We start from the raw sequence: 20,988 nt of genomic DNA, 5'->3' as shown, positions 1-20,988 counted from the left end.
TAGAACAAACAGCAACAAGAAACCTAAAAAAATGAGTGGATAAGCCCAATAAACATGAAATCAATTAGCTTGGATGCTAGATCTGGGATTATTGAAGAGACACTAGCCAAAACTGGTGGGAAAAACTGATGCCAAATATTTTGGAAATTCAATATACACGAGAAAACCATACTACTACATGTTTCATTATCCATGTTAAGATAGAGAAAGCTAATCACACTCCAAAAAATAACCAGTTACACTAAATTGCTCATTAATATCAGCAATAATTTCGGAGGATTATCTGATATGATACGTTATAACTGTAATACAAGTCTTGAACACAATGGCTTTCTTTGGCAAACTAATCATAATTAAGCTGCAACTTGTTTCAACCAAAAACAATTCAACCATGCACTCTCCCAGCAAAAAATCGTAACAGGAATAAATAATAATAATAATATGAACACCGCGGCAAGCACAACCAATCATATCATACACTGCATGCTCTGAGTTCTCAACATTCTTTAAATTCATGACTTCACATCTTTCAGCACTCCACCCTTCTCAAGCTCACCAACAAGGTCCCTCAATGAGGGAACCTTCATAGCTAAAGTTCTATAAAGTCTAGAATACCTAGCTCGGGTACCATCTGCAGTCCTTGCAAGGGCAAGCAAGCTTAAAGCTTCAGGTAGTTGAGAGAATACATGTTTCATTTCATCCATGCTCATATTTTCCAAAACTGATGGTCTTGGAACGACCCTCATGATTTCACCACCTTTGGGTTCCTGAACACGGGCATCAGCCTTAATCACCAGTTCTGAGTTTGAGTTTGCTCCACACTTGATGATAAACGGGGTAGTTGAGCCTGTATTGAATTGCAAAACGTTCCACTGTGCCACATCAGTTTCTGTACCAGACCCCAAATCAGCAGTAGATTTTCGAGCATGTGCCAACTCATGAAGGGGGTCATCTTGTTCAGGAATTGACTGCAGTAGTTCACAGGAGATTGAAACAATTAGGTGAGGGAAGGTTACAAAATTATAATAGAATGCACAATCCACATGCGCATGAAGATCCAAGAAATACCAGCATCTCAATTGTTATTTAAATTAAAAGGTATGGCATCTCATTCGTACTTAAAGGGTCATTAAATTCAGCAGCTAGCAGGAAATGTTAAAAGTTCCAAGGGGTCACGAGCTTGAGTCACTTCCCTCTCCCTCAGATCAGAGAACTTCATCCAGTATTATTCCAGGGTTAACCAAGTAATTTTTCGGGACTTCTAACTCGAAGGTATCAAGTTCTATTCTTGGAGCTAGGCTATACATATATAATAGCTTATCCTCCCTGTTGTGTAAATTGCCTTTTTTTGTTCCATTTCTTCTCTAATTAATGTTATCATCTTTTAAATAAAAACAAATATAACAATGCAAGAGAAAGCAATAGAGTATTGGTCTTTTTTTTTCTTATTTAACATTAATATTTTCAATTGTTTAATTACATTAATGATCCTCTAATTGTTTTTCAATTCCATATAATGAGATACAATAAAACATTAAAACTACCATGATAGAACAATTTTTTATGATACCAATATAGAAATAGTGTTTCAATGAAAGGAAAAAGGAGAAACTATTCACTTTGGCGTTCTCAGGCTTCTGTTGGCAATCCTCCATTTTTATGGACAACAAACTTGATTTCTAGATTTTCTTGCACCCTCTATCATTTACTTGTGTAATGTGCCTACCTATACCACCACAACTAATAGTATGACATAGGAGCTTCTAAGTTTCCTAGCTGATTATGATTTCCTTCTTTCTTTTCTTTTCTATTCTTTTTCTTTTTGTTAATTTATTAGGAATCTTTATGTTATTTGGATTTTCTATCGATCATGTAGGTGGCATGTTACTTTATTTCTTTCCTACAAGGGTCAAGCCTTTGAACTAGTATAAATAGGCTAGTAGAGCTATTTTACAACACAAGCTTTGTTTTATTAATAATTTATTTACGTTAGATGATTCCTACAAACTCTATATCTTAATCTCTAGCTCCACCTTCAATTTCTTCTCAATTCTTTTAGCCATATTTGCATTGTTCTGTTTACTGTTCTCCCTTCAATTTCTGTTCAGCTTTTAGCCATGCTTTTACTGTTTCTACTCTTTACTACCACCACCAGACACACACACACACACATGTACATACCTCAACCATGCGACGAGCTTCTGCAATTTGCCTTTGGGCACATGGGTGATCAATATTGAGGAGGGAAGGCATCCTTTCCCCAAGTTCATCCAGAGAAACAAGCAGCGTTTTCTTCTTAGATTTACTCAAGGTGTTCACTGAGGATTGTCTCAATATATCCTGTTTAAAAATCGGTTGTTACTGATTCCGCTTTAACTCAGTGATCATGTAAATAATCAGAATGGCTTCATTATGCAAATAAACAATAATTTCATAAGAGAGGAATAAAACCTTGACTTGCTTCAATATGCCATCAAGAGAAATCAGAGATGCTAATCGTGCATCTTCAGCAGCAGTGGAAGGATTTTGAACAGGCAAACCACCATCTTCCAATGTTAATAAGGCTGCATCACTTCTCATTTGTTGCAAGATCTAAGGATAACAAATAACATCAAGACATGCAAAGAATGTATTTTTTAAACCCAAGAAAAAATGGGTGGAAGTATAAGATAATGTAGCATAATTGTCACGCCATTACCAAAAAAGAAAAGGAAAAGGAAACACAATTGTCATAGCACAAGTGCACTAAATACAATCTATTACTCAGGGCAAGAAATGAATGGATAAAGAAAGAATTTAATACTGCTCAACTAAAAACATAAATGAAACAAATAAACAACTAGAAAATAGAAAAGAAAAATCTTTCCAAGTCCAAAGAACCATACACCATAGAAGGCCCAGTAACCTTTATAGTATCAGCTCAATTAACATTTTAATATCAAGAGGTGACAAAAGATTGACAACAGCACAAATTTCTGAATTCAGTAATTGCAGATGAAGATGACCATCCATTGAATATTTTTAAGAAATAAGAACATCCACAATTCACTATTGACTTGCGATCATGAAGATGACCAAGGGCGTTCAATTCAAAATCACCAACAGTATTATCCTATTCCAGAAAACAAAACTGATCAATCGTTATCTTAGTTACATAAGCTTAAAAATTATCTAGCCATGCTATAAAAATTTTGGGAAAATACTCTGCAAATGATAAAAATATATGGAATATAATAGACCTTTAGGTACTAATTCCCATCTCTAGTTTACTCAGCTTTAAGACTATCATAGGTGCTCATATCTTGTTAGCAAACATCAACATCTAGCCATCACTTTCAGAACCAGAAATTTGAAGTGGCATCTAGCTCCTCTACTTGAGTTCCTATCATGACTAAAAAAATTGCTATACACCCACCATTCATACCAAGTGTTTTGCGATGTTGAAACTCTTTGTTTTTTCTTCTTCTGGACATGATTTTAAATCCAAACACCATCTCCACGTGATATCAATGATTGCTTAAAGACATTGACTCTTTTTTTACCTAAAGACATTGACTTTTTTTACCTGCATGACGCTTTTACCCTTCAAGTGATAATGGTTAAAAAAAGGAGGGTTGGAAATTCCAATTGATGAATCAACTTCTCCTAATTTTGACAACTAATACAAATTTATGCACAGCATACACAATTTCTAGTCACATCAAAATTATTCATCAGCATTTAAAAGACTCCACTAAGCATGAAAAGAATCCACCTAAGATGTACACGTTTACAACCTTTGACTTTGAAATGCAATCTAATAATTCAGTGAAGAAAGGTAACTGTAAGATATTTAAGGATAGAGTCAAAACATGCCGGTCAGCTGAAAATAACTACCTTTCTTCTTTTGTGATCGACAGACTCTAGAGCCGAACGCAGTTTCGCTACTTGTGCTGCATCTTCTGCCTCTTCTGATGCTAAGGTCCCAGCAATATCCTGATAAATAAAAATGGAGAGATTAAGGCAATGTTCAAATGGTGCTCATGGTTGTAAACACATCCTCATGAGAAACTAGAACAGGTTCAAAATAGAGAGAGAGAGAGAGAGAGAACACAATTTGTTTACTGAAGTAAGATCATATGCACCACAGCAAATATATCTCGGAAAATATCTCGGCACACTATGGCTATATGCTGGAAAATAAAGTAAAAAAGCACTGTATATAGAATAATATGGACTATTCACACCTTCAATTAAGTTCAATGCCTAAAGTAAACAAATGACTTTTTTTCCCTCAAAGTTTTGCTATTTGAATTTCCAGATTATTTTGAAAAGACTCTTAAGAGTTGATTCCTGATAAGAGTAAAAAATCAAAAAGCTGCAACATAATGAAAGATGTGCAGCTGCTCTGAAACCAAACATTAATCTCATGGCTTCATGATTTAGATGATTCATCGAGGGTGCTAGTAGGAAAGAACCAGATAAAGACAGAAACTCTCTCGAGCAGAAGAGACAGATTTTCAAATTCTCTCGAGGATGAAGTGACAAAGAGCTTATGAATGTGAGCATTAAGAGTCCTGAAAATGAACATGACAGCAAAGTGCATCTGTAAATAAAATCTTGAAACATACACCTTCTGTCTGCTCATTGCCAAACAGTTGCTTCAAATGAACTAAGGAAATATAAATTTTGGTTTTCCAATTAGCTAGGTTTATTCTAATCCCCAATGTTCTTTCACTAATCACTGTGAAATTAGCTCTCTTTGAAGACCATGGAGCAAAAAATTACTTAGAGGCTACAGGCATTTCGTCAAAAAAAGAAAAGGATCCTTGCTGGAGAATTTGTACTCAAGGAGTGCAGTTACTCAGATATGCGCACCACTCTTCTTTAGATGGATTGGTCAGCATGAATTAATTCATAGGAAGAGGAAACATGAGTCCTAGGAGATTATGCATTTATGTCATGAGAATTTGGATACTGCTGTTCTTGACAGGGCAGAGTATTGGGTTCAAGAACAGATTAGTACAAAAAAGGATGTGCAACAAAAGAAGAGCTCCATAAGTTTTTTGTATCCAAAATTATCTCTCTCATCCTAGGGGGCATTTGTTTCTGGAAAATAATCTGCATTCAAGGAAAACATTTTCCTGGAAAATTAGTGATTTTCCATTATTTGGGTGTTTTAAATGAAAATTATTTGTTTGTTGTGCATCGAAAAAAGAAAATCATTTATGCAAAGAGCCATACACGTTTTGCCAAATAGTGTTTTTTGTTTTAACTTGTTTGTTGATGTTGGTTCCAATTGAGTGTTCGCATGTGATGGTTGTATTTATTTACTTGTTTATTGATGTGGGTCCCTTGTAAAATGTTTTCCTTTTCTGAGAACGCTAAGTCATTTTTCAAAGTTTTTAAGGGTGTTTTAAGTTTGACTGTAAATTATTTCATTTTATGTTGACCAACTTTTCCAAAGCTCACAAAACATATGAATATATTTATGAGGGTTATTTTCTAGAAACAAACGCCCCCTAATTGTCAAATGTTTGTCTCCATAAACAAAATATTAAACTATCTTGTTAGAAAAAGGTTATGGATGCCAATTAACTTCACCCCTAGAATTTTACAAGAAAGTAATAAAGCATTCCTGTCTTCCCACGACAGCAGACAAGCTGAAACTCCATCAACATGAGCATCTTGCACAGACCAAAACCACATTAACTGCACATTGGCTACATAATGGGACATGACTCTCTCTGGGACCAACATATCCATCTCCAATTTCTCTTAAATAAAATCAGAAATGTTGAATTCTTTTTTGGCACAAGGTTTTCTGGATCTCATATTTTACTTGCCAAATTCCACAGCCATCTTTTTATGACAAGTTCCCAAGCATCTCTATCTTCGGGGACAGCATAAATGGTACAGTCCACCCACAACTAATGCCCTGATCAAAATCATGCTCTCTTTTCAAACCATGGAGCATGGCTCCTCTCCAACACCAACAAATTCCTCACAAGAAAAAAACCCCGAGCTAAATTTAACTAATGATACATTCTCATGTTTTGATCAAAACCATCAGTGACCTTGCCAAGAAAAGCTTTTCTAGAAGAAATAATGCAATAAGATCAAAGTAGCATGTTTGTTAGGAAAACAGACAGTCACAGGAATCCCATGAAGAACTCTGGTTCTCAAATATAACATCAACTCTACACAAAAGACAAGCAACTGCACTGTGTATATACTCTAGTGTGAGTAACTAAACCATGCAGAGAAGATGACTGCCAGGTCCGTGCCTGGGCATCTATAGTACACATTTAAAGTAACAAGGAGCAAAATAAGAGTAAATCTCAGCTAATGAAGAGGCGTACCTTTAAGTGTTGCAATTGAGAAGTAAAAACCCGTTTTGCATACTCGGATAGAAGCTGGCCAAGAGCATCTGTACTGGGAGGCAATGCAGCACCCAATCCAGCCATCCAGCCATCCATAATTGCAGTCGAAAGGAGTTCTAATTGACCAGTGATCCCACCCGATGCATCATCTCCAGTAACAGAAAGAAACTCAAAATTCTCTGCAAGCCAGGACCTAATTTGCCTCTGCAGCTCGCCAGCTGGAGTATGCACAAAGAGAGCAGCAAGAGCTTTGTTTCCTATTGCAAAACTTTTTGCTTCGTCTTGAATTTCCCTCAGTTTTCCACCAGTTACCTGCTGCCTCCATGCATCCTACAGGTATGACAAACAAAATTATTGGAGTCAATTATCAACATGAAAAACATATATCTAGCAGAACACTATGACCCATACAACGAGATTTGGGAGTACATAATAATCTTAATAAGCACATCAGCAAGAGATTATAACACAGCATTTCACAAGACTAGTGACAACATTTCAAGATTCTCAATAATTTTCATTCAAAGAGGAGAACTCTTGTCCTTTTCCTGTTGGGCTAGCTTTGGATTATTGGTGTTCTTATGCACACTACATGAAATTACTTTTATTTTGGCTGGGAAAATAGCAGAAAATAGATGGCACAGGGCAGAATGTTAATCTAGAAAGTTGGCAGGAGAAAAGGGAAAGAAAAACAAAAGAAAGAGAAAAGGACAGCAAATGGCAGCAACCTGATCAATTCCTCTCATTCTCAAAACAACTGATGACAACTTAGACTTCTTCTCCAGCTTTATGTTCACTTTAAAGCCTTGGATCTGCTCCTCCACAAACTGCACAGGGGATCTTCCAGGACTATTGCCTCGGCTGGAGCTTCTACTTCGTCCAGTATTAGCCCTCTCCAAAAAGCACTCAACAGGAGGAACCTACAAAATGAAGCAAAAAAAGAGAATAGACACAGTAATTCAATAAAGAAACAGATGACTGCATACATGTTCAGCAAGAGAAATGAATGAAACGAGCATCAAATACACTGTTACCTTGATGGACTGCAGCTCAGGAGACCTGGCAAGCAAAGATCTTATGTACAAAATTCTGACACGGGAAACAAGCATGGTATCCATTACCCTCTTTGGTTCCATTTTGCGGATAAAAGAGAAAACAGCATCTCTGATTTCAGCAAGTATTTCATGCTCTCTAGAAGCACCTGCTTTAATGACTGCTGCCAGAACCTGCAAAATATTGGAAGTCACCATGCAAGGTATTATTAATACAAGCATAAAATTCCCAGTGGATGGAATATAAGAAGCTATGCAATGAAAACTTTTCAGCTATAGCAGCAGAAATATTCAATCGTAAGTATTTTTATTTATAAAATATAATTTATTTATCTTGGGAATAACTCAATTTTACTAAATGATGTATCAGCTTATAATATATATAAAGTGAATGTGCTAATAATAACCATGTAACCTTGATTTTAAAAGATTTTCCTATATAATTAAATCCCACTAAACAATTATTACCAAAATGGTTAGTAATCCAAGCATTACTAAAATTAAAAAGTGAAAAGTACTATGCCAAAATAAATCCAGTGAAACAATCGAAGAGCACCATGTCTAAACCTAAGACAAATGCTGGGGAAGTTAAAAGACATTTTAAGGAAAACTATTCTCTATATCAAATCACAACAAATAAAGATTACCAGAGTACTCAGTTCTGAGGCATAAACACACCTATAAATCATAACAAAGATGGCTAGAGTTAAACACTTCCTGTCACTTAAGTTTTCTAACAAATATTTTGGAACTAAACCACTGTTCAAAGATGAAACTTAAATACAGGCAGTCAATTATGAAGGAACCACTTGGTAGATCTAGTTTCCCTAAGGTCAACATTAGAAGGACCATCTATCCCCATTTCAAATTGGAGAACTGAAGATCAGGCTGGTATAAATGTTCACTTGAACAAGATACACATCGAAATTAGACTGTAAATTTTCAATCCAGATGGAACAGGCAGTAACAAAGCATACCAACATCAAAAGCTTGTTTGCACCATCTGAAATGGCAGCAAGGCTGTCATATTGTTCAGGATCAAAGTCATTTAGTGCAGCTGTAAGATATTCTCCTGCCGGGGTGGATTTAACTTTCTCAGATCCTGATTTAACCAAAGCAACGGTTCCATCAGTCTTATCTGCACCCAATGGTGATGGAGCAACATCCATTGAACGTCCTTTATTGTTCTCATTTCTGTGTAAAGAATTACAAAGAAGTTCACTATAGAGCTATGCACATATGAAGAAAGTAAAAAGACAAAGCAATCACTACTAAAATCAAATCTGAGCAAACACCTTCCCAGCTCCTGAGACTTAACATTCACAGTTCCTTTGGACAATGGACTAGACACCTGAAAAGGAATATACCAAAGTTAGAAATCTGGAAGCATTTGCTTGACAGGCAATAGAAGAATTGTCACCCAAAGTAACATGCATACATTATCACCCTACACAAGGTGCCTGCCTGGCAATGCGAGGAAATATTAAATAGATTGCAAGTTTTCTGTTTTTTTTTTTAAGAATAATGGGCATATAGAAACTGCCACAACACCAGAACAGAATAGATGCTTTGACAACTTGATTCTTAATAGAGTGACATGTCTATCTGAATACAAAGAATTGTAAAAAGAAACAGGCTGTTGAAACCAATTATGTGAACATTAAAAATGACAAAAAAAAAATCTCCATCAATTCTACGCAGAAATATTATTCTTTTTTAACTAATTAGAATCAATAAGATGTATTGGTGTCATTGTCATATACCAGAACTCAATTACAATGTTCTTCGAACCTGCCCTCTATATATGCATGCAGGATTTGATAGGTTGAAAGGAAGAGCACCTATTTCACCATCTTGGAAATAAAGAAGCAAAACTGCAGAACCTTCACCTCAAAAACTGACATTTTCATGAATTAAAGTATCTAAAGTGAAAGAACCCGGCCTGGAAACTTCAAATCTTTGACATAAACACCATAATTATAATAATACTATATGGTTTAAGATGTTTTACTCTAGCAACCAATATACTTTGTTGTCGTTATTATTGATCAAATATCACAATTTCATCATTTATTATTTTAAACTCAATTAATATAAGCTTTTTATTTTTAACGAGTCATTTGTAGTTGGGCTCGATATTTGAGTTGTTCAATGGGTTCAATCTCACATTAAAAAGGGGATGTTTGGGTGTTGAAATAGTGCTTGTGGATTTTTTTTATTGTGTTTGGTGTTTTTAAGCATGAAGGTTGTAGATAATGAAAGCCTGGTTGGCGAAGAATTGAGTAGAAAAGGCCTTGCAAAAATGGGTATGGGTGGCAAGGCTGTCTCAAGGGCAGATGACGTGAAGTGTGCATCTTGCACACTTCTCTCTCTATTCTATTCATTTGATTTTTTATGTGATTCTTTTTTCTTTTCTAAAATACACATAAAACATAATCATAGAGAATTTTTTAAAAAAAAATCAAACACACCCATAAATTATACCAAAACTTTCTAAAAGTACACATACAATATTAAATATTAACAACCTAAAATCACACTAATAATATTTACATTTATTAAATTAGAAAGCTTAAACATATTCTCAAGAGTTCTAATTGAAAAAAATTGCCTTTCAAAACTTATCAGCAGCATCACGCAGGTAGATGGTCTAATAGATGGTCTAATAAAATCTAAAACTTGTATCCTTTCACAACAAGGAAAATAATGGAAGCAACAAGTACAAAGTATAACAAGAGAATGTAATAATCAGGCAGATTGCAAATTTTGGGAAAATAAACTATATTTAAAATTATATAAAAAAGAAGTGATTACATCAACATCAGATAAAATTAAAAAACTACCTGGGGTGATCCAGCTAAAGAGGCTTTTTCTGTTAATCTATCGAACAGTTTCTCATTTTCTTCATGCAACCTCTGCATAATCAAACAAATAATCAACTCCAGTAAGACAAACTACACCTGAGGAAGCAAGTCCAAAATTGGTGCAAGGAAAAAAGGATTCATGAAATAGGAAAACTATGCCTCTCCTTTCACTAAAAGACACCTATATCTAATATGCATTTCCAGGCCTTGTATTTTTCTTCCCTAGGTATTTTCTCTCCCTCCTTTTTTTTCCATACCATTTGTATGGTAAACAAATGAAAACATATAATTACATGAACCAGAGCTCACTCTTCCATACAGCTCAATGTTATTTATAATTAGAGGAGAAGTAGAGCAGTTAGAAATCCATACTTATTCAAATAGTTCTCAATTTCAAGTACATTTATGGAAATTATTGCAGACCTCAATCAAAGCATCACGCTTTCTTAGTTCTTCTTCAAGTTTCTTGGTTACTGCTGAAGAATCCATGCCATCCCCGGTTGCCTTAGAGATTGATGAAATCACAGGCCCTGATTCTGAGCCAAATGTTGACCGAGCTTCCCTCAAACGGAGAGCTTCATTGAGCTGTGACTCCATGCTTTTAATTTGGGCCTAAATCCAAAAGTGAATTTTCCCATTATGATACAACCATTTACAGAAAATATATGTGAGCAGCAGAACAGAAGAACAGCAACAAAAATTGATTTTTTTTTTCATAAAAGAAGTAATCCTATCAGAAAAAGAGCTACAGCACAAGTACAGAACGAAAGGCCATGAGCCATCCTTTAAATGGGAACATGAGCTGAAACAAAAAGGAACTCTATCATACTAGGGATTTTAATAACAGCTAAAGAAACACCTTCGATGACCCCATTTGCTGAAGACCATAAAGAAGTGAGAAAAACTATTTTGCCCCTCAAAAGTTACCTTGAGAGATGACAATCACTGAAGCTTCTTTCTTTACTTCTGGGTAAACCCAACCCGAATGGGAAGAAGAGGGAGGGAAAGAGCTATGGATAGATTTGTTCTACAAATGGTCTATCTATTTAGGTAGGAAGGCTAATGCCAAATGGAGCACAAATACAATTGACATTGCCTCTTCTAGTGAAGATTGGGTTCAGAACGTTGCCACATACTAGAACTCTAATGGATTCATGATCAACATAGAATGAAATCTTGAGACTTTCTTAAGACCAATGGCCTAGCTTCAACAACAACTGGGTCTTTCATGAGTGAACTAAACCCCAGCCTTTTCTAGCCAGGTAAGTTAGTTGAAGTTTTTTAACAAAACCAGGTGATTTCGATGGATTTCCAGAATATCTATATATAGTTTTCATCCGTCTCGTCTGTTTAGAAGGGGCATAGCCAGACACCAAAACATAAGAGTAGTGGGGATGTGTAAGGTAGAATTGAACTAATGTGTGGAACAACATTCCCAGTATGACTTGCCTACAGCCACTGGTTGGCAGAACTTCCAACTTCCAAAAGAGGAGATCCATCGAATTGATTTATGAGAGGGGGGCCTTTCCAGTAGTAGTTGGAGTTGGATACCTCCTATATTCTCTTTGTTCTTCTAATGTGATGGTTCTATAGCTTCTAGTGCAAAGATAATTCCGGATGCCCACTTAGAGGGAGAGAGGAATTGCTATCAATCAGAGACAGAGAAAGGAAGTGGGTGGCACCCAAAAGACCATAAAGAGGTGAGAAAAACTATTTTGTCCCTCAAAAGTTGCCTTGAGAGATGACAGTCACTGAAGATTCCAAAATTTTGCTTGATCTTGCTATCCTTCCTCTTCCCATAACCATCTGAAAAAATTAAGAAGGGGACCTCCACTGATCCCAGAACACCCAATGAATCCCATACAACAATAGATCTATTCCACAGTGCCCATGCCACATAACGAAGTGAGAAAAGGTGTCCAACACCCACTATCAAAACACATAACACAGTCAACACGAGAAAGGGCTTCATGAACCCCCCTAACCTGCAACGGGTTATTGGTATTCATCTCAAGGAGAACCACTATGCAGATAAGGCACCTTGGATTTTAGCTTTCTGATTACAATTATCCAGGGAGAAATAAGATAGACATAGAGTCCTGATAGGTGGCGAAAATAAAAGAGTGACAAATTTACCAAACCTCTCCAAAATATCTTTTTTCTTGTCTGAGAGAAAAACTAAAAGAATTGAGAGAGAAGAAATCTTATTTTCCCCTGTCATTAGGGTTCATAAAAAGCACAAATCTGATTAACAACTTCACCCTCCAAAGACAAACTTAGAAATACACTTCCTTTGCCTACAAAAGGACCCAAAACAGAACACAAGAGGAAAAAGTATGTATGTTATTTTGATTGCTAGTAGTGACCTTTTCTCTTCTGTGATAAGCTAAAGTACCACATTTATTTGTTAATAAAAGTGAATGGGCTCTATGATCAATGCAAATACTACATAATTGCATGCTGAAAAGATGTTCAGATTACTCAAAGATGAGAAACTACCAATGACTCCTAGACAGAGCCAGGTAAGAAATAGTTAAGAAATTGTCACGAGCTATCACTGCATATAGGAACATAAACTAAATTTAGAACCAGTATATATACAAGGCATGAAGCCCAAGATGCAGGAAAGAGAAGCAGAATATAAAACAAACCTGGAGTGTCTGAATTGTGGAATCTTTTTGTTGCATTATCATTTTTTGATCCTGTTCCGTGTGTAGCAGTTGAGCTACTTGATTTCTAAGCTGAGCATTTTGTTCCTTTTCCACCTTATGCTTGTCAGCAATCATAATATTCTCTGACTGCGTCAACGAGAGTAATGAAACAGCTTAATTTCAGGTTTAGAGGCAACAAAACAAAAGTTTGACCAGATATGGACGGTAAAAGTACAAAATTCAATGTTAAATACAGAAGCACATGTGTCCCTTATGCATACAATCAGATGGCTCAGCAAAGTATAGAAGCATACATTTAATTTTTTCTCAAAATTGAAAATTTTGCATTCCCATACTAAGTACAAGTTTTCAGGGGGGGGGGGGGGGGGGGGTTAATTGGCTAATGGCTAAAAAAGATTCGAGCAACAAATTGAAAAATCAAAATTATTCTAAACAGTCAGGTAGCATGCAGTCCGTGATAGAATGGGAAAATACCAAACTCGTGAAATTACAAAACCTTTAAATCTGATTGCAGGGTGAAAGAAACTTTCCACGCCTTCTGAACTTCATTGAAGAGCAAGACACACTGGTCATTTGCATCTTTGAGTGCTTGCGTCAATTCCAAAACCTCTTGTTTCAGATCTTGAATTTCCTTTTCCTTTTCATATAACTCCTTGCGTGCATCATTAGCCTACAAAAACATTACAAACCAAAGGATTGGCATGTTCCATGACTGTTTCAGCAAATGAATTAACATCACAGACCTTAACATTTGCAACATGCTGGAATGATGATATTATGTGGAAGAGTGAAACATTAAAAATATTCATAAGAAGAAAAGGCACCTCAAACCCATTCCAGCTATATATTAACGCTGTCTAATTCTTGTTCATAAAGACTGAATCTATAAATTTCAACAATACAAGGCCCTTGCTACTTGTCACAAGCCCACTGCAGCATTTTTGTATTTTGACATTTTATCCTGGTGATCAAATTGAGGCCATCCAAACTTTCTTACCCCGGTACCTTTGCCTATACTTGCAATATAGCCAACAAAAAGAAGTGTGTATGTTCTCTTTTGAGCCTTCTAACTAATTAGTCCTGAAATATTTGTGTTTTCTTAGTTAGAGATCTGAGCCATTAACAAATTAGAAGTACTAATAACTCAGCCTGTTGGCCCAGCTATACCATGTTGTGCAGTGTCATGGTGTGACTGTTTTTCGGTGTTGTAATATGAAATGAAGGAATATATACGCTGTTTGTTAATGAATTGTTGTGTTGTTTTGTGAGCAAAATCAATTGATTAATTGGTAATCCATCGTTGTGCTATTTTGAATGTAAATTACTATCAAGGAAACAATTTTAAAACAAGATTTTGATTTTAAGATTAAAATAAATTGCTTGAATTTATTTTTAATTGAAACTTTAGTTATAAACAAACTAGTAAAGAAAAATGAATAATTATTATGTACAAAAATTGTGAAAAAATATTATTCTGAAAACAAAAAAAAGATATAACCTAGTTTTCTAAGCAAAATATTACATAATTTTGTCAAGACAAATTTTCCTTTCCTCTCCATTAAGATTTCAGCAATTACGCACCTGAGATTTTGTGATGAAATCAATCTTAGGTATAACTATAAGAACTAGCTGTTTATTTTTCTTTTTCTAGGTGCGGTTCCTAGAACCTTTACTAATGGTGTTGTGATGCATTAGTCTTTTTCATGCACCAGCAATTCAATTTACAGATTGTGAATCCGTTTTCTTCTTCAATCTAACTGAAATTCCCAGTTTTTGAATCCTAGCCCACCATAAAATACGTGCAGGAGAAAAGCTCAAACATGTCCTACATCACTTGCCTGGCAAGTATGAGGGACCCATTGATGAAAAAGAGCACATTCAAAGAGGAAAGATTGCCAAACAGTAAAGAATCATCATCAAGAAACAAGAACTTACAACATCTCTCCACTTCTTAATTGTATCTCGATTTCCGAGGCTTAGTGTAGCATTTCTAGCCCTAGAACAGAAGCTGAGAGACGATAATGTCTCAGGCAAATTTGCAATATTTGGACACACATTAAGTATCATCAAAGTTTTTGAATCCCTCCCTGCAGAAAGAAAATTAGTTGTGGAGAAAAAATAAGTAATGATTCAAAAATTAATCTCAACATGGAAAGAAACAATCAACCTATTGATATTGGAAGAAAAATTGAAAAAATATAAGAAAATGAGTGAACTCGTTACATTTTTGAAAGAACAACTACAACCACATCCAAGATTGATACATAGCAATGTCTAGCGTGACAGAATCAAATTTGGTTGGAGATCAGACAAATTCTATGAACTGAGCATATCTATATTTTTGCACTAAGAATAGCTTCAAATTTAAATTTATTTAAATCCAAAATGCGTGTAAAGCCTATAAGTTTGCTTTCAGCACATTTACCATCACGTTTTTTATTGTGCCTAGAACAATTAAGAGGCAGCTATATGCGAATAACACAAGCAAAATAAATAAAATAACAAGAATAAAATGCATTAACATTAGCACGCAATTAAATGAAAGTTTTTTCTTCTTCAAATGATATATTTCCTTTCACCATGTAATTCTCTTCCTTTCAATAAATCATTTTCACATTCAAAAATAAAAAAGAATTTATTCATTCTGTTTTCAGAATAACTATTTCTAGATGCTCCAATTCTAATCAGAACAAAATGTCAAAAAATCTTCACACATTCAAGGTGTAAAATGGCAGTACCTAAGGAGTCAGCAAGAACTTTTGTCAGCATTGAATTTTCATAAGGAACAACATCCTTCCTTGAAGTTAAAGAAGACAAGACATCCCCCAACCTGCATATGCAGCATAAAATACAATAAGATAATGGCACCAAATGACAAGAGTGGCCTTCAAAAACATGAGAACCTGTGTGCCAAAATTATTGCTGCCATAATTCCTAATAAGTTAAATAGACAGAAAATATGCTTATAAGATAATGGCACAAAATGACAAGAGTGGCCTTCAAAAACATGAGAACCTGTGTGCCAAAATTATTGCAGCCATAATTCCTAATAAGTTAAATAGACAGAAAATATGCTTATCCCAGTCCATCAAGTGTCTCAAACTTCTCAACATAAAACATAATGCATAAAACATAATGCAGGAAATCCATAACCCAAGTTTAGGGGATTGGATTGTAAGAATATATATACACTTAATTGCAAAGAAAAAACAGAACCTCTGTTTCATGACCAAGTCCAAAACCCAGTTATTTAACCACAGCAGCACGGAGAAAAGTAGTTAGCAAACAGTGTGCTAATGTAACATACGCTGAGAGTGATTTCATCACATGTAGCATGTCTGTCACACGCTCACTGCTATCATCTTCTGCTATTAGACCTTCACTTCCAGCCAGGTCAACAAGAGAAAGCTTGCTATACAAGTTCTCCCCACTGATCACATTGTTATAATATATGTGCACTGTTACAATCCTGAGAATAGCAAAAACAAGAAATCACAAATAATTAGAGAACAGAACATAGAAACACAACATTTATGGCATACATAAATTTGTCCTATAGTTCACTTTTTCTTTTACATATGGATACTATTTTAAGTTACATATTTCAATCATTATCACTACCATAATCACATGTTTGGTGATAGTAGGACCTTAGAATTATTTTTTTCTACTAGAAAAATGCTTCATTAGAATGGAATGAATGTAACAGTTAGGAGACTCCAAACAAAATGTAGGTGCCCTAGTCCATGGGTCTGTCAACTAAGGAGACTCCTCTAGAAGTCCCTAAAGCCGTACACAAAATATAAGTCAGAAAATTATCTTATCCTGCAGCAAGGGCAAATAATTATTGAAATTTTCAGAAATATTCTAAAAGTCTTTGATTGAGTATCAACATTATTAGGAATCTTTCAACATTGAAAATATGGCCTTTATATACTTCTAAAAGCATGATAGTATTTAAACAGAACACCATACGAGAGTGAGAGAAAGAAAGTCTTTGACTATAAAGGATGTAGGCCATACAAGTGAGAAACATTCAACTTTGATATGTTATTTTCCCGTCTCTGAAATGCGGCTTTCAAGATTCTAGAAAAGTCCAATGGGTTATCGACTTTTTCTTGCTGAAGCTCTATAAATGATTCCAGTGATCCCATGCAGATCTTCTGCAAAGTATTTTCGGACTCTGACAGCAAATCAGTTATCTACAAAAGCAAGAAAGGAGTTAAGATTAAAGTACCAAATTATCATTTTTACTACTGCCTAAAAACCCCACCCTCTTCCTGCCTCCTCCCAAAGAATATATTGAAAAAGAAAATGCCATGAACAATGCAAAACCTGTTCATTGTATAGCTCAAAAACCGTAACAGAGAAATTGAACTGAGAAGTAGAAGTTGAATCTGAGTTAGCCAAATCAAACAACTCTTCAAAACAACGAGCATATAAACCACGATCATAGCTAGATCCTTCCTGAAAAGTCAAATTATGTCAACAAAGAACATATTAGGGCAGAGATTATGGCATTGCATTAGTATATCCACACGCACGCGCGCGCACATAGCAAGCGGACGATCAAAATGCCAAAGAATTCATAAAAAAGCATAAAACTGCCATGATAAGGCCCCACAACTAGCAAGGACCAACATGAGCAGTGAAAAGAGGAAGCAGAGAAACTTCCGTCATGCAAAGAAAAATCAGACTACACAGTTAAAGAATCACTAATTTAACTAGTGTAATCATCAATCATGCTAGTTTTCCCAAGAACATCAGAAAACACCACACCAAATCTTACCATTCAACCTTTCATAGTAGAACTTCTATATTAGTCTATAAAGAGCAGGCATTGTTCCATGCTTTTATAAGCATGAACAAGATAAATAATCCACGAATGTAATTAGATATACACATGCAAGCATGCACACATACACACATATGCACATGTATGAACCTATATGTGCATGTGTTTATCATGCATAGGTAATTATACATATAAATATGGGGATATATATATATATATAGAGAGAGAGAGAGACCATAGTGTGTGTCTTTCCAGAGTGAGTTTGTCCATAAGCAAATATAGAAACATTATATCCATCCAAAGCAGACTGCACAAATGGTTGCACATCTGTGAACAACTCAGCTGCACAAAGAAGATTAAACATTAAAGCTTTGCTTAAACAACAAACTAACAAAGTACATCACACAAGTATACACAATGATGTATTAGCAGAGGATGTACACCTTTTTTTAATGGCGCTTTTTGGATAATAACAAACAAATGTATAACCATTTCAGGTAGAATAAAACAATGAAAATGACGCTTTTTAATGCAAACCTTGTCCCACATGAGGTCCATAAACTCTGTCAAATTCAAAATCTTTTTTGGGATTGGAGATGGTATCAGAGGATGTATTAGCAGAGGATGTACACCTTTTTTTAATGGCGCTTTTTGGATAATAACAAACAAATGTATAACCATTTCAGGTAGAATAAAACAATGAAAATGACGCTTTTTAATGCAAACCTTGTCCCACATGAGGTCCATAAACTCTGTCAAATTCAAAATCTTTTTTGGGATTGGAGATGGTATCAGAGCCAGTATTGACGCGGATTGTGCAATCATCAGGAAATTCAACAACAGAAGGACTTTCATCTTCAAATAATGGTCGTACACGACAAAACACCTTTATGCTTCCTGAAAATAAAAGGAGTTGCCAAACTAAATGAGTGCTCAAGAATTGTTTAATCTCGGTGAAGAATAACAATCCATAATGAAAATAAATGTCAATGTGAATGGTGCGAGAGAGAGAGAGAGCAAACCAAAGCTCGGGAAGATAAGTAAGTACCTTTGGCTGTTAACAAGTCATTGAACAATCTTTTCTTCTCATTGATGAGTGGAGATATTCTAGCCTCGGTTTCAAGGGCAACTTGATCTGGCATTTTTATTTAGATAAAGTTCAAATCCGTCAACAGAACCCACCAACAACAAAACCTTGAGGAAAAGAAGCAAAGCCAGTATGAAGCATATAAAAATTGAATAAATCACTAATTCAATATCCAGGAAAAATACTCCACGAACTACTAGTTTTTTTTTCAATATTATCATTTTTTATTCTCTTTCCAATTATTCAACATTAATTCTTGAACTATACCACAAGTATTGTCTCTCCATCCGCATCTTCTAGAGTGAAAAACGCATAAAAATTATCTTATAAAGTGAAAAATGCATGAAAAATTAAAGGAACACGATAGAAGTAATACCTAGCTTACGAGTTTTTTCAGCAAGGACTCCAAGATAACGAGTAACTCGATCAAGTTTCGCATTAGAATATTCCTGTAAATCACTTGCTTCTTGTCTCAACTCCAAGTAATCCTCTTTTGCAAGCTGTTTAATTCATTTTAAAAAATAATAATAATAATAAATTTACTAAAAACAATCAGTGCTTGTTCTTTTATACTATATTTCAAAAAATAAAATAAAAATTAGAACCTTGATTTTATCTTTCAATCGGTGAACTTTGGAGGCGAGAGCCTGCTTCGAGAACTCCGAATTCTCTCGCGTCGTCGAGATCGAGTACCGCCGTACGATCGGCTGCTCCACCTCCACCGGCCTCGGCTCGAAGCCAGCCACCTCCCAGTTCCACATATTTCTCTGCTCCGCCATTAATCACTCAACAACCTATTTTGTTCTCAACCTTTTCTTCTTCGCATTACCACTCTTTCTTTCTGCTTGTGGTTTTCATTTCATTTCTCTTTTCGATTTCCTTTCCCTCTAATAATCTAATTCATGAAACGATATCGTTTAATGGATGTGTGTTTGCTCTAGTAAATTATAAATTAGTCCCTTTAGGTTTTAACAATAGATTAAGCAATCCCTGAAGTCATAAAAACAAATTAATTTGTCTCTTTTGTGTAGGATAGAAATTTCACCAAATACATATTAAGCACCCCGATCGGATTCTTATAATCATACTAGAGACAGGCAAAAATTGATCTGATTTGATCGGAGTTTGATGTCAAGGTAGGTGATGGGCTTCACTTGTCCCTAACCCTAACTTGATTTGTTGACATTTCTACTTTTAATAATTTTACTTTTATTAATTTTATGTTCTTTTTTATTTATTTTATTTTTTATTCTGAAAATATAAAATATATAAAAAATGAATAGTGTGAAGATGTCGAGGAGAAAAGAAAACATTTTTGAAATAATATTAAAGCAAACACGAAGAACCAATTAATTATTAAAACTACAATGACTATTTAATTCATTTTATAAAACTAGAGGGAGTAATTTATAGTTTACTCGTGTTCGAGGGTTGAGCTTGGTTGGTTTTTATTTGTTTACGTTGCGCTCTCAGGACTTGTCGTTTCGATTTCTGTAGATAAGGGAAATGACCTTGTGGTTCACGTGACAAAGCATCCAAATCTTTTTTTTTACTTCTTTATTTCTTCAGCTTTTGGATCTCGTTTGTTGTGCTGGCAATCTCTGGTTGGATCCTTTGCTCTGGGTAGGGCCCTTAACTATTTGGGTTCAATGATTCAGCTCCACTAATTTACTGAGCTAAGTGCTCTTTTGAGAATTTTTTACTGTCATGCATTATTGTGTTTATTTTTTTATTTAAAAATATATTTGGGAATTTTTAGTTTTTTTTAAAATTATTTTTTCATAATTTTAAATTATTTTAATATACTAATATCAAAAATAAATTTAAAAAAATATTATTTAATATATTTTAAAGTAAAAAATACTTTAAAAATAATTATTACTACCATTATCTCAATTATCGCATATTATTATTGAATATTGCTAGGGGTAATTTGTTTTTTCATTAAGTTTTTCTTATTGAATTGTGTGGTATCTATTATAAAAAATAATTTAAAATCATGAAATGTTGACAGATATAATTATAATTATAAAATTAAATAATTGATTAAAGAAAAAACACTGGTTGCATGCTGACATATCACTTGGTGAAGTATTTTAATAAAAAACTCAGGTATATTTAGCGTTATCCATTCATGTTTTTTTTTTCTGTGTTTT

General features: G+C 34.8%; 1 protein-coding gene across 3 annotated transcripts; it reads right to left on the bottom strand.

Annotated features, from left to right (window-relative positions):
- Positions 1-415: 415 nt before the first annotated feature.
- On the bottom strand, positions 416-19,721 carry LOC133672406 (kinesin-like protein KIN-14B). 3 transcript variants are annotated; one of them, XM_062092812.1, is made up of 23 exons: positions 19,438-19,721; positions 19,209-19,332; positions 18,794-18,880; positions 18,472-18,642; positions 17,981-18,087; positions 17,286-17,417; positions 16,974-17,152; positions 16,258-16,419; positions 15,689-15,780; positions 14,886-15,037; positions 13,447-13,620; positions 12,930-13,076; positions 10,702-10,890; positions 10,258-10,329; positions 8,710-8,765; positions 8,392-8,608; positions 7,397-7,588; positions 7,091-7,282; positions 6,342-6,692; positions 3,877-3,975; positions 2,452-2,592; positions 2,182-2,340; positions 416-968 (listed from the first exon to the last, which is right to left on the bottom strand). In XM_062092812.1, exons 1-23 carry the CDS (start codon positions 19,609-19,611, stop codon positions 513-515), a joined length of 3,825 nt encoding a protein of 1,274 aa, XP_061948796.1. In that variant the 5' UTR covers positions 19,612-19,721; the 3' UTR covers positions 416-512. The 3 variants fall into 3 exon arrangements, with proteins under 3 accessions (XP_061948796.1, XP_061948797.1, XP_061948798.1); XM_062092813.1 differs by lacking the exon at positions 19,438-19,721 and having other exon boundaries at positions 18,794-18,939; XM_062092814.1 differs by lacking the exons at positions 18,472-18,642; positions 18,794-18,880; positions 19,209-19,332; positions 19,438-19,721 and adding an exon at positions 18,283-18,356.
- Positions 19,722-20,988: the final 1,267 nt, after the last annotated feature.

Source organism: Populus nigra, chromosome 14 (assembly GCF_951802175.1).
Source record: "Populus nigra chromosome 14, ddPopNigr1.1, whole genome shotgun sequence".
NCBI classification, from domain to species: domain Eukaryota; kingdom Viridiplantae; phylum Streptophyta; class Magnoliopsida; order Malpighiales; family Salicaceae; genus Populus; species Populus nigra.
This window is presented reverse-complemented; position numbering and strand designations above follow the sequence as displayed.

What these genes read in the sequence shown, in the direction of transcription:
- LOC133672406 (XM_062092812.1), bottom strand. Translation starts at nt 19,611, where the DNA reads ATGGCGGAGCAGAGAAATATGTGGAACTGGGAGGTGGCTGGCTTCGAG. An exon ending in GTGATGAAATCACTCTCAGC is followed by an intron (nt 15,781 to 16,257) that starts GTATGTTACATT and finishes CTGCATATGCAG; the next exon opens with GTTGGGGGATGTCTTGTCTT. An exon ending in AAGTCTCAGGAGCTGGGAAG is followed by an intron (nt 8,609 to 8,709) that starts GTGTTTGCTCAG and finishes TTCTTTACACAG; the next exon opens with AAATGAGAACAATAAAGGAC.